Below are 12,972 nucleotides of genomic sequence, written 5' to 3'. Positions count from 1 at the left end.
TGCGTGTGTGTGTGTGTGTGCGTGCGTGTGTGTGTATGTGCATGCGTGTGCTTGTGTGTGTGTGTGTGTGTGTGTGTGTGTGTGCGTGTGTGTGCGTATGTGTGTGTGTGCGTGTGTGTGTGTGTGTGCGTGCGTGTGTGTGCTTGTGTGTGCGTATGTGTGTGTGTGCGTGTGACAGACACTCTGTGCCCATACTTGCTCCTCTGAGTGGTGACGGTAACTGGGCGATACACTCGGGCTCGTGACAGCGGTAATGACATGCGAGAGGAGCCCGTGTGTGACGCGGGGCCCCTGGGGGTCAAAGGAGGCGCTATGTCCTGACAGGAGGGGGTGTTGCCTGATTGAGCCTGAGCAGACCTGATAGGCCCCTCTGGAAGAGACCAGAAGGGAGGGATTTTAGGAAGAGGAGAAGAGCCATCAGCTGGTTGTTTTATGTACTGTAAGGCTGGTTATGCTAAGCCAAGCCAATGATGAGTTAAAAAAAAAGAACAGGAAACATTTAAACAAACTAATAAACAATCTGTAAATCTGCAATGCAATACTTTATTCTCTATTTTATATTTTACTAGTTTTTTACTAATATGAAATACTTAAAACACCATTTTCACATTTTCAAGGTTACATGCTTTAAATAGCTGCTATGCATGTAATAACTAAACCTAAGAAATTAATATCTCTGCAGACATCAATTAATATTAAAACAATATACTGTAAAAATAAGGTAACAATAAAAAATGCCTCAGGTCAGAATTATTTAACACACGGCACTGATGAACATTGGACAATACGACCAATTAATTTGTTCCTAAACCCTCAGTGAAAGTGATTTGGGACACTGTGAAGCATTGGCGGCTGGATTTTGTGAGACTGACGCAAGCTAATTGCATGATTATTTAGGGTTGTTTAAAAACTTGTTTAGGTTCCGTAATTTTGCGCTGACACAGATTTTAAAACACATGCAGGTTTGGCTTGTCGTCATTTCATGGCTTCCCCCTGGTGAATTCACTGAATTCACGAGCACCTCCGAAAACATTCAAAATAAATCAAGAAAACTTCAGACTCAGACTCCCCGATCTCCATAATCTTATGTGATTCCATTCAGTAAATGTGTGCTATTTAACAAAATTGACACTGTGCGGACAAATTAAAAGTCCTTAAATCAATGGAATGGAATGTTTGGTCTGTTACACGAATATCTACTTGTGATGTAATGTGGCATTAAGAAAATTCGACACCGTTCGACAAAGACTGTGCCACAAAGTTATCACTTATAATTTAGTGCAAATACACCTTCTTGTAGAGAGCATTGAAAGTTGTATGGCAGTGGTCTTATTTGCTGGAAACATGCCATCTTTCCAGCTGGGGGAAATCTGCTGTCAGACATATTTTGTAAGGGCTTTCTAAGAACAAGCTGAACTCTAGAGACTCGTCAGCACTAGTAAGGACAGACGAGGATTTTACTACAATGTCATTCAGGATCTGCGTATTACCCACATCACCCTGCCCTTGTGTTCCCAACATGTTCTGCCCCTGGGCCCAACAAAATGAATGCTTGATTTGAGAAATGAAAGGTTTATCCTTCCATATTTTTGAACGGCAGATGACGACAAATATACATACCACGAATTGCTTCACGCCAAGCACTGAATCTGTAAAAAAAAATAAATAAATAAAAAAAACTAAAAACAAATTCACATTTTTTCCCCTAGTAAGGACATATGGTTTTCCTCAAAACCAATTCACCCTCCCCCTTTCTCACCGCCCATCCAAATGTTTTTTTTAATTTTTATTTTTTTAAACAAATGCGGAGTGAAGCTAAGGACTCTGTGGTGCAAATGCCTGAGGAAAGCAGTGTGTTCTGATTCTAATCACTTTCCAGGAGTTGGAACGGAACCCCCCCCCCCCACATTTCAGACACACGTGATTGGTTCCCCCACATGCCCTACCCATCTACAATTGGCTCAGAAATGCCTGACATTCCATACATTGCACTTTGGAAAGACGGATCCAGTGTTTTCTAGTTAGGCTTTTAATTTCTTGTGACTGTCATTGGAAAGCACATTCTATACAGTAAATTATTTTATACTGTGTCTTGTGACCTACCTCAATCCTCCTACAACCCAACAGTGGACCCCAACTTACAGTCTTACTTACAACACTAACACAATGTTACAAGCACAAACAAAACCACCCCACAGGTGTTACTATCCAGAAAAGAGTGAAGCAATTCCATCTCTGTAGAGATGAGCATGATCATGTCCGATTTATGGCAGACCTGTTTCTGTGTTCAGTTTTGCTCTCTAACACTGGATTCAATAATGTTAATGTTTTGATTCATCACACATGATGTAGGCCTAAATCAAGATCCCATTCATAGGGTGCAACAGCGTCATTCCAAATAGTGTAAAACCATGGATCTCTTGTCACTGAACTCCCTACCCTGCTCAGAAATTCTAAAATGTATTATTGCAGAATATGGTGTGCCATCTCTACGCTCTACATCAGTTTGCTACAAACATTAAATAGGGTAGGATTTCTCGGTTCCAAAGATTTCGGCCTTTTAGCCCAAAGGTGGCCAGTTCACATTCCCTCGCGCTGTCTCTTTCTCTATTCAAATTTGGAGTGAATGCGCCGCCATGTGGGGAATAATCGGACTAACAGTTTAGTCAAAGATGATGTCACGTAACCATGGTAAAATAAATTGAAAACCAGGTAAATTCGATCACCTGATATTCTATAAATTTAAAAATAACCTGGAATAACAATTTTTCTTCATGCGCCGTCATTAATTTTGTTTAAACTATGAAAGTAGAACATGGATAACATGGAACATGGATAATCAAAGTAAGTCGGTTTGACACACCATTTCAAACAGACGAACAGACAAAACGATTAAGGGGGGAGAAGACGGGAGGAGACAGTGTCCCGTCTTATATGTAGGCTATAGTCGCTACTCAAGATGAATAAGAGTAGGCTACAGCCGTTAACCGATATATTGTCTTAACCGTGCGGCCAAATATTATTTTGTCTGCCAAATCATTAGAAAGCCAGTAATTAAAACCAGTCTTCTCTATCTCTCTTTACAATGAAAATTGCTACTCTCATCTGGAAGGCATTACGCTCACTGTGCTAAATTCTGTTTCCTGGTTCATTTCTTTTGTTTCAGTCACTTGGATGAGTTTTCGGAATGCCTGTAGTAAACGTTTAAATGCGAAGTAAAATCGTCCTCTTGCAAAAAAACGTAAAAAATATGTTTATGTGCGGACGGATTAGGTAATGGGATCGAGTCAAATACTTGCCTGAGGTTTCTAAATCATACCAGACCAGTTTTGGAGAATAACCACATCCTCTGTCAGAGATCAACGTGGTTTATGAGATATAGTCTGTATCAACTTCCTCGAAAAGTCACACCACACTAGATCCAAGTTCAAATGGCCTGAGTCTGGAAAAAGTCTCTACATCATAACGATACGTTACGCCACTTGTTTCTTCGAAACGGAATTTTTCTTTTCTGCTTTACCGGGTGCAATTTCAGTGCGCCGCAGACTTTTGGCGTCGCGTGCTCTCAGGTCCTGTGCACAGGGATCTCTCCCGAATTGTCTGCGCTGTGTAATTATCGGTTAGGCAACACACACACACACACACACAAAAAATAAAACATAAAAATGCACATTTGAAAGAACACCACCTACAGCGAATAACAGACATTTCTTCATAGCCATGCCGAGTTTCAAAACAATGTCTAGAAAGAAAGAGAAAACATGCACTCAGCCGAGGCGACTGTGCGATTTCTGTATTTGCGTAAATACTCAGATCTCCCCACTACTCCAAACAGTTCCTGGCTCCGATTGCAATACTGTGGCGCTGCGTTGCAAGTCATGATACTCTCCAACTATTCACTTTGCAGGGGGTCACACAGCTTCTATAAAGGGAGTCTGGAAGCCACATAAGGAATAATCTCCTTTGGGGTGCTCCTCTGTAAGTATAATACATTTGTCTGTTATGCATAGATGTGGTGGTGCTGTTTTAAACTTAATTTTGATCTCAACCTCTAAATTATACTGTGATTTTCATGCTTTATGCCCTTTTGTTGGTGTTATAACGGGTCTGACAGACGCAACTGCGTCTGGGCTTTACCGCCGTTTGGGTAAGCGAGACACGTTTTGTCTAGTATTCAAAGGACAGCCTTACTGCAGGTTTAAATAGTTGGCGCGTCTATTTAACTGTCTCGTGAAGACCAGATAACTGATATGATTTGCCCGAGAGTGTTTTAAACTGTGTATACACAGTAAAATTTTCATTGTTAAGTGAAGTCTTACATATGGTTTTGCTCAGTTGAATTAACACTGCACATTTACAATGTAACGTGTGTACAGTAGCAGCTATTTATCCACTTATGGATTACAACAGCGGTCGATGCACACGAACTATCTTTATTAACTGTTGCGCCACTGAGTGTTGAGCAACACTCAGAATACATATAACGTCATATCACATATCTATTTAGCTTAGGCTAAACTGAATCTGCAAACGTTCAATATAGCAAGACAGGGAATGCATCCCAGAGTTCTGATTAACCTACTGGAAATCGACGCGTGCAGTGTTCATGAAATTCTGACACTCATAACATGCCTGGAATCAAATTAAATTCCCACGAATTAACAAAACACAAAACTGGGCTATATTTGTTAAGGAGAGAATGTTATACAGTAAAATTCACAGTGTTAAATCAACTCTTACAGAGTGCATACGGTCCTGCTCTGGTCCAGATTGGGACCTTATGTACTCTGTAAGAGTTGATTTAACACTGGTCATTTGACTGTGTACTTTCATAGATTCATACATAATAAATATAAAAGATTTTTTTGCATATACAGTATGCTTGTATTTTCTTACACTGTACATACAGTATACTCATCGGTCTCGCTCATTATAAATTAGGTGAATGCGCTAGTTCTCCTACATTGTAAGTCACCCTGGATAAGAGCATCTGCTGATTTACTCTAGTGTAGTCTTCCATATGAGGTTCATATATTTTATACCAATATATTTAACAAAAATGTTTGATCTGATTTCATGTTTTTCCTGTGAAGCATTTCAGGACCATGGAAACACTGGTGTGGAAGGTCTTGCTGGAGGACATGCTAACATCCACGTCCAGTTTGACGGTGGTGCTCTGCGTTGTCGTGGTGATCCTGCTGGCCCTGAGGGGCAGGGACTGCGGCGTCCCCGACGGGCAGAGCCCCCAGCGGCCCCCGGGGCCCACCCCCTGGCCCCTGGTGGGGAACCTCTTCCAGCTGGGGGACCAGATGCACCTGTCCCTGACCAGCATGCGGGCCGAGTACGGGGACGTCTTCCGCGTGAAGATGGGCTCCCTGGAGGTGGTGGTGCTGAGCGGCTACGGAACCATCCGGAAGGCCCTGGTGCGGCAGGGCGAGGCCTTCGCCGGGCGGCCCGACCTCTTCACCTTCTCCGCCGTGGCCAACGGCACCAGCATGACCTTCAGCGAGAAGTACGGCGAGGCCTGGGTCAGCCACAAGAGGATCTGCCGGAACGCCCTGCGCTCCTTCTCCCAGGCGGAGGCCCGGGACTCCTCCTGCTCCTGCCTGCTGGAGGAGCACGTGCGGGCCGAGGCTCTGAGGATGGTGGAGGATCTCCGGGGCAACGGCGGGGGCGAGGGCGCGGATCCCGCCGTACCGCTGGTCACGTCCGTCGCCAACGTGGTGTGCGCGCTCTGCTTCGGCAAGCGCTACGACCGCGACGACAAGGACTTCCTCAGCATCGTCCAAATCAACAACGAGGTGCTGCGCATCTTCGCCTCGGGGAACCTGGCCGACTTCTTCCCCGTGTTCCGCTACCTGCCCAGCCCTTCCCTCCGCAAGATGGTCCAGTACATACACAGGATGAACAGCTTCATGGAGAGGAACATCCAGGAGCATCTCACCACCTTTAACAAGGTAAACACACACATAATTATGAAAAAGCAATGTTTCTGTTAGCTTCATCAGATCGCTTCCCTTTCACATGTCTTATGCTGTTTTTTTCCTGCTTTCCTCTCTTTGCTAACACTCACCCGAGCTCATTTCTGGGGCGCAGTATGTCCTCATTACACTCTCCCATGAGCATTTAGACTATGTATGAACTCCAGGACCACAGGATGCAAAGCAACGCCATAACACAAACTGTCCACCTCTATATTTCATTTTGTGAAAAATTCGAAATGCTTAGAACTTGTTTTGCTGGCTCTCAGAAGGATAGACTAGTTGTCATTTACGTCTGATCAATCATAATTTAGTTTGGGTTGGGCTTCAATGAGAGGGAGCATTTAAAGCCAACTCTGCCACCAACCTGTAATGTAACGCTGGCCAGAACCAGTCAGGCTGATGGGAACAGAAGCTACTTCAGAAGCTAAGTTCTCATTGTAGATGCTTTAGAGCAGGGGTGTCAAACTCAAGTCCTGAAGGGCTACAATGCTACAATCTGCAGCTTCTCCAGGGCTGGCGTCAGACACCACTGCTCTGGTGAGTGACTGGGGGGCGAGACTAGGTAATGGGTGATTTTGTCTTTGCCTTTGGTGCAGAGCTGTATCCGCGACATCACAGATGCCCTGATCGCACTTTGTGAGGACAGGCAGGAGGACAGACAGACCGACATGCTCACCAACAATCAGATAGTGCACTCTGTCATCGACATTTTTGGGGCAGGTAAGAGAAGCCTACAGCTAACAGAGCTGTATTGGTCGCATACTGGTCTTGTTATTTACCAGGTACTTTGTGAAAAAAATTATCCACAACAAGACAGTTCTTTTCATACAGAGTGCCTGAGAAATTTTAACATAGTTGGCGGATGTGTGCATTGGCTCTTGCAAAACAAGCTCATTAGCAGGAGGGTGGAGCTTGTCCATACTCTGCTGTTATGCAACCGAAAACAGAATAAAAGTCTGCTGGCTATTCAACTTTGCTGAAAGCCTTCCTCAGGTTCTGTAGAAATCCTAAATGTGTTGAAAAGTGTGTTCCACACCTGTATAGATCTACATTTTTCATCATTTGTGTAAAGATTTACAGCACGGCTGGCCAACCCTGTTCCTGGAGATCTACCGTCCTGTAGGTATCCCCTCCAGCCCTAACAAAGCCCCACCTCATTCAACATCTAGAGATCTCAATGAGCTGTTTACTAGTGGAATCAGGGGTGCCAAAGTATGGAGACTACAGGATGGTAGATCTCCAGGAACAGGGTTGGCCTGATTTACAGTGTCACGTCCTGAGGCCTGTTTCTCTCGGTGAGGTGCCTTGCCAGAACACGCAGGAGCTGGAACCCTGTTCAATCCTCACGGGTGAATGACAGAGAGATGCCTGGGAAAGAAAATGACGTCTGCTCTTTGGGAAGCGGTCCAGGCAGCTGCTGGCGTCTAGCGAAAATGCTGTTTTATAGTTCCCCGGGTCTTGATTGCCGTTGGAGGGAGGATGGGGGTCAAGTTGGGGGAGGGGGGGGGGGGGGAGAGGGTGGAGTCCAGGATGGTGAGACTATAAACAGATTAACAATAATAATAATAATAATAATAATAATAATAATAATTGTTTTTGTTCTCTTTCAGGATTTGACACCATCATAGCAGGTTTACAGTGGAGTCTGCTCTACCTTATAAAGTTCCCTGACATCCAGGCTAAAATTAATCAGGAAATGGGTAATGTGCTTCCTGACCATGTGTTTACAAATAGGGAAATGGGTAATGTGCTTCCTGACCATGTGTTTACAAATAGCGTTTCACATAAGCATACCGTAGAAATGGTATATTTGTCTTGCTCTTGCTCATCTCTTGAAAATATAACTGTCCTGAAAAGATATGAACATACAGCATAGCATTTTCTCTAACAGAGTTGATGTAACACAACATTTTACAGCGCAGAAGCTCAAGGAGGAAATCATTTTATAGCTATTTCAATATAATTGCCTTTATATTCAGAATACAGTTGTCCACCATTTAGTTGATGAGTGTATTTCCTCTAATCTTCCAGTGCTGTTGAACATACATTTGTGGAAGTAATGCAATATATCAAGCGATTTAAGCAGCATTTTTATGATTAACCGTGGAAGTGTTGTGCATTTGGGAGTGGTGTATTTCAGTTAAACAAAACAATTCATATTTAATAAAAGTATGTCTTTCCGTGTCACAGAAATATATTTCCTTGTGCATTACTTTTGTGTTAAGTCTGTATCGCATGTAAGGAGGGGATGATTTATCAGGGCATCCTGTGCGCACGTGCGTCTCTGCCTTCCTTTTTAATTCTCCGCGGCGCACGAAAAGGTCGGACTCATTTGCTGAGTCTGGACTTTTCTTTTGAATCCGATGAACACTAACATAATGTGCCGAGTTTGCATTTTCCAGAACCAGAGTTTCTACCGTTTCTTTCGTTGCGGGTGGCGGCAGAATACATTACCAAATGATCGCTCGAGCGCTTTAGTCGTGTCTCCAGTACCCGCCTATACATCTTCAGTGTTGGAAATAAGGTTGGTTACAGGCACAACATTTATGTCTTTCTTTGTCTCGGTTTAGGTGAGAAGATTGGCTCCGACAGACTGCCGAGGTTTGAGGACAAACCCAACATGCCCTTAACGGAGGCTTTTATATATGAAGTATTCAGACACGCGTCGTATGTTCCCTTCACAATACCGCACTGGTAAGACAAGGCTATTAGTAATGTATCGCGTGCATTGTTTGTGTTTATCACATACTGGCTGTTGTTCATTCTTGTTAAATAAATCAGTGTGGCCTGTCGCCTTCTTTAGTCTTTCCCCTCTGTGTCTTTCAGCACCACAGACAACAGTGTCCTGAATGGATATTTTATTCCCAAAGACACCTGCATTTTCATCAACCAGTATCAAGTGAACCATGACACGTGAGTGCGGGCACACCTTGTCCTTATGGTATTGTGTGTGCAGTGCCTGTATGTGCAGGTAAATTCAAAAGTATTGCGACAGTTGTATGGTATTCAGTATACAGTATATGTACAGTTAAATGCAAAATCATTTGGAGAGTTGTGTGGTTGTTTTTCATCTGTATCAAATCAAATCTGTATTTCAAATCAAACAATGACAAGGAGGCAAAATTAGCAATATCTGCATTTATTTCATGTGTGTGTTTTTTTAAACAGACATTGAGCTATATTACAACAATACCATTCAGTTAGTCAAGTCCCCTTATTTCAGGTCAGCATAAATATTGAGACAAAGTAAGTTTTGACAAATTTAATGATCTGCAAGGTCAGTATTTTGTCGCACACACCTTACATTTGATGACTGAATTGAGTCTGCTACTCATGGACATCACTAAGTACCTGATGTAATCCTTTGAGATGCTCTGCCAAACTTTCACAAAAAACAACCACTTTCACACAGCTGTCTGAATACCACTAAATTTAACTGCATGTAAACTGTGTTTACTTATGAGGCAGACTTTATCTACAGTTGGACAAGGGTACAATGAGCCAGCCTAGTTCCAGCTCTACAGTGAGAAAGGGGTATAATGAGCTGGCCATTTTTAACCTTTGACTCAATTGCATTTGTTTGTTTCCTTTTTCCAGAGACTTATGGGGTGATCCTGGCTCGTTCCGGCCTGAGAGGTTTCTAGATGGCTCTGGGCATCTGAACAAGGACTTGACAGAAAAGGTGATGATATTTGGGATGGGTAAGAGGCGATGCCTCGGTGACAACTTTGCCCGGCTGGAGATGTTCATCTTCCTCACCACGCTTCTTCACCACCTCCAGATTGAAAATGTGCCAGGCCAGGAGCTCGACCTCGCTGCCGAGTTTGGCCTGACCATGAAACCCAAGCCATATAAGATTGCGGTCTTGCCACGCCGTTAACGCCATAGCCTTCTCTCATCAGGGTTAGCATAATAGCCTTGCTCTCACTAGCATTAGCATCATAGCCTTCCCTCACCAGGGTTAGCATAATAGCCTTCCTCTCTCTAGCATTAGCGCCATAGCCATCTGTCAACAATGTTAGCATAATAGCCTTCCACTCACTAGCATAAGCGCCATAGCCATATGTGCATTATAAACAAAAAGGAGGGCCCAAAAGAACAATTTATGAAGTATATTAAGTATGATTCCTACTTTCCATAATGTATATTTAATACCTTTATGAGGAGTTGCACAAGTACTTTCATGAGCAATTTCTCCTTTGCAAAACTTCTTGACAGTTTCCCAGCAAGAAACGTCTAAAATGTATCTAAAAGGAGTTCATTACATTGAAACATTCACATATTTTTTTTTTCGGAGATGGATAAGTGCACAGGGAACATTGCGTATCCTTAGCAATGAGTTCAGCGGGACAATGCCTGTGCGTCGGGGACTGTGTTCTTAACTCCGGGATTTAGGAACTGCCTTCGGCGTGTCTAAAGCTATTAGCTTAGCCAGTCTCTGCGCTAGCCGTCCTGCTCTCCTGTCATGACAGATTCTGTACGTCTTAATTATCTCCCCTCCTCCGGGCGCCGCAATTAGAATTAGTCTCTGTGTTTAAAAGGCCTTTTAAACACAGTCTTACAAAACAAGACCGCGAGGGGGGGGGGAATGAAATGGGGAACGAGAGAAATTGGGCTGAGATAAATAAATTGGAAAAGCGTGGTGGGAGATTTGGGCCGGAACTAAACGCCGTGACGGAATTTCATTAAATTAGACGGGATATCTTGACGAGTTAATCAAGCTCCGAGAGCCGGCATGAATTCGGCTGGCTCCTTCGCGGCGGGTTTTTGGCACGGGCCCGTCCCCTATGGAGCCGGTAGCTAGGCACAGAGAGAGAGAGAGAGTTTGGGGGAAAAAAAAACGACCACGGAGTAATTAAACCATCACAAATCACCAGAGCCCAAGGGGCTTCACAGGATCAAATTCTTACCTGACACCAAGGTGAGGGGGAGCTACCCTTGTAGCTGCAGTTAACCCCTCCGAATTAGGGCTTGTACATTTTAAATCTCCATCCGGTGTATTTTAGTTGTTTTACTTTTACATTCTACTGCAAAATTTTGATGTAGAAACCTATTTCTGAGTGTCTGTGCGAACACTTAAAATGGACAAGAGGGTTTTAGCATAATATGTCAGATTATTTAGGCCTGTATGTCTTTTTACAGAACATGTTGGTTAGAAGAATATGGATGTCACTAGTGTACATCATCACTAAGCACTTGTCTGTACAGTGATTTAATCTACGTATGATAATAGTGAATGAATGCTCTTTCAGATGGAGAAATATATCTATGCACCTTATGTCGTCTGTAACCATGTATGAATTGTATAGAATGTGTGCTTTAACACTTTTATAATGACAATACTACTGTATGTAATGGTTGTAGTCTATGAAAAGCAGCTCTGACAGTTAATGTACCTGTCAAATAAACTACAAGTCAAGCAAAACAAATCTGCTTTTTTGGTGGTTGTGATTTTTGACCCGAGATACTTGGCTCCCGTACAAGTTTTTGAGACGGCTTCCAGAAGCTACGTGCATGTGTCGTTGACATGTTACATGTTCATGACATGACATGTTCTTCACATGGGAATACTCCTGAGGTTAATTTCAGCGATGAAAGAAACACTAAGTGAACCCTTGTTGAATTTTTAAAATTATTATTTTAAATGATAGAAATCTATGTCTGTGTTTACTGTGAAGTTGCAAACAGAGAAAAATAAGCATTTTTTTTTTTGGTAAAGTGGATGGGAAGTTTAATTGGCAGAAATAGCGGCCGTCTTCGCATGAAGGAGAGACAGGACAGTCGGGCGGCCCTGGCCCTTTGTCCTCCGATAAGCTCCGTTGTCTTTCAATTTGTTCTGGAAGAGGGAGCGCGCAGTACGGGTTTAAAATGCACGGTAATTAATAATAACAGACCGCGTTGGGCGTGTGTGGAGTACATCTGCGCGGCGAACGCGAGAGAAAGAGAAAACAAGAAGAAGGGATGAGACCGGCAGACGGAGAAGAAACAAAAAGCGGGGTCGGCAAACGATAAACACGAACGCAAACGCAATTAATAAGGATTGGTTAGGCTCTGGGGAAAAAAAAGCTGCGGAGTTCCTCTGTAGAAGGAGGAAAGTCGTGCAGGTCGGCCCTACAGTATGCATCACGGACGTGTCCATCCAAAGGTCCGAAGACTGACTGGCTCCTCTCCGCCTGCCAGTACGCCTCTCCTTTTATTCGCGACGATAATGTGCGACTGTAGAGGGACCTACGGGGACGGTCGACACACAAAAAGAGGTTCTGTTCATTCGGGGGCCGGGTCAACCAGACGATTGGGAATCGCTGAACCACAACCTTCAGCATGGGGCTCGGGGAATTATTCTCGATGCGTGGGTTGCTTTCGCTACATGACGGGCACACACACACACACTCCCTTTATAAATGGAGCCGTGACTCCGATACAGCATTACCTCATCCTGTGGCTCCTGAAAAAATGCTTGTTGTCGGGAGAGAAATTCTCATAATCTCATAGTTACTCCTGAGTGACTTAGTTGGTGAAGGCGGTCACTCTCTCTCTCTTTCTCTCACTCTCTCTCTCTTTCTCTTTTTCTCTGTCTCTCTTTCTCTCCCTTCAGAAGCAGCCCGGTCGCTCTCTGAGATGCTTTTTCCCTTCCACAATTGAATCGCAGACTGGCAAAGTGACTTCATAATTGCCGCTGTCGGTCCCGTGATCCCAGGGCCCCCCAAGGGGGCCTCTCTCCGTGCTGCTATTCCTGGCGTTCCGCTCTCCCATTCCACTCCTGCACGCGATTCCCAGGACCCCGGTGCTGCCGGTCTCCTCCGTGCGGTCCTGTGCTAGTTTTTTTGGCGTGGATTTGTTTGCCTTGGAAAGGTGTCGGTGGTGCACAAATGTAGGAAAAAATTGGGAAACGCTTCAGCACATACACAGCATAAAATTTCTCCATGTTTTAAGTGAGAATGCCTTTGTGTTCCTGTAAAAGAAATGTTGGAATGCACAGAATACGTGC

At 43.8% G+C, this 12,972-nt stretch overlaps 1 protein-coding gene across 1 annotated transcript; it reads left to right on the top strand.

Moving 5' to 3' along the window:
* The first annotated feature begins 3,665 nt into the window (after window positions 1-3,665).
* LOC135233382 (cytochrome P450 1A1) lies at window positions 3,666-11,413 on the top strand. The gene is made up of 7 exons (XM_064296847.1): window positions 3,666-3,978; window positions 5,094-5,957; window positions 6,581-6,704; window positions 7,595-7,684; window positions 8,555-8,678; window positions 8,811-8,897; window positions 9,582-11,413. The coding sequence occupies exons 2-7, from the start codon at window positions 5,106-5,108 to the stop codon at window positions 9,862-9,864; spliced, it is 1,560 nt and encodes a 519-aa protein (XP_064152917.1). The 5' UTR covers window positions 3,666-3,978; window positions 5,094-5,105; the 3' UTR covers window positions 9,865-11,413.
* The last annotated feature ends 1,559 nt before the right edge of the window (window positions 11,414-12,972 follow it).

This window comes from Anguilla rostrata, chromosome 10 (genome assembly GCF_018555375.3).
Source record: "Anguilla rostrata isolate EN2019 chromosome 10, ASM1855537v3, whole genome shotgun sequence".
Taxonomy (NCBI): domain Eukaryota; kingdom Metazoa; phylum Chordata; class Actinopteri; order Anguilliformes; family Anguillidae; genus Anguilla; species Anguilla rostrata.
Note: the sequence above shows the minus strand (reverse complement) of the source record. Positions and strands in the feature narration are given on the sequence as shown.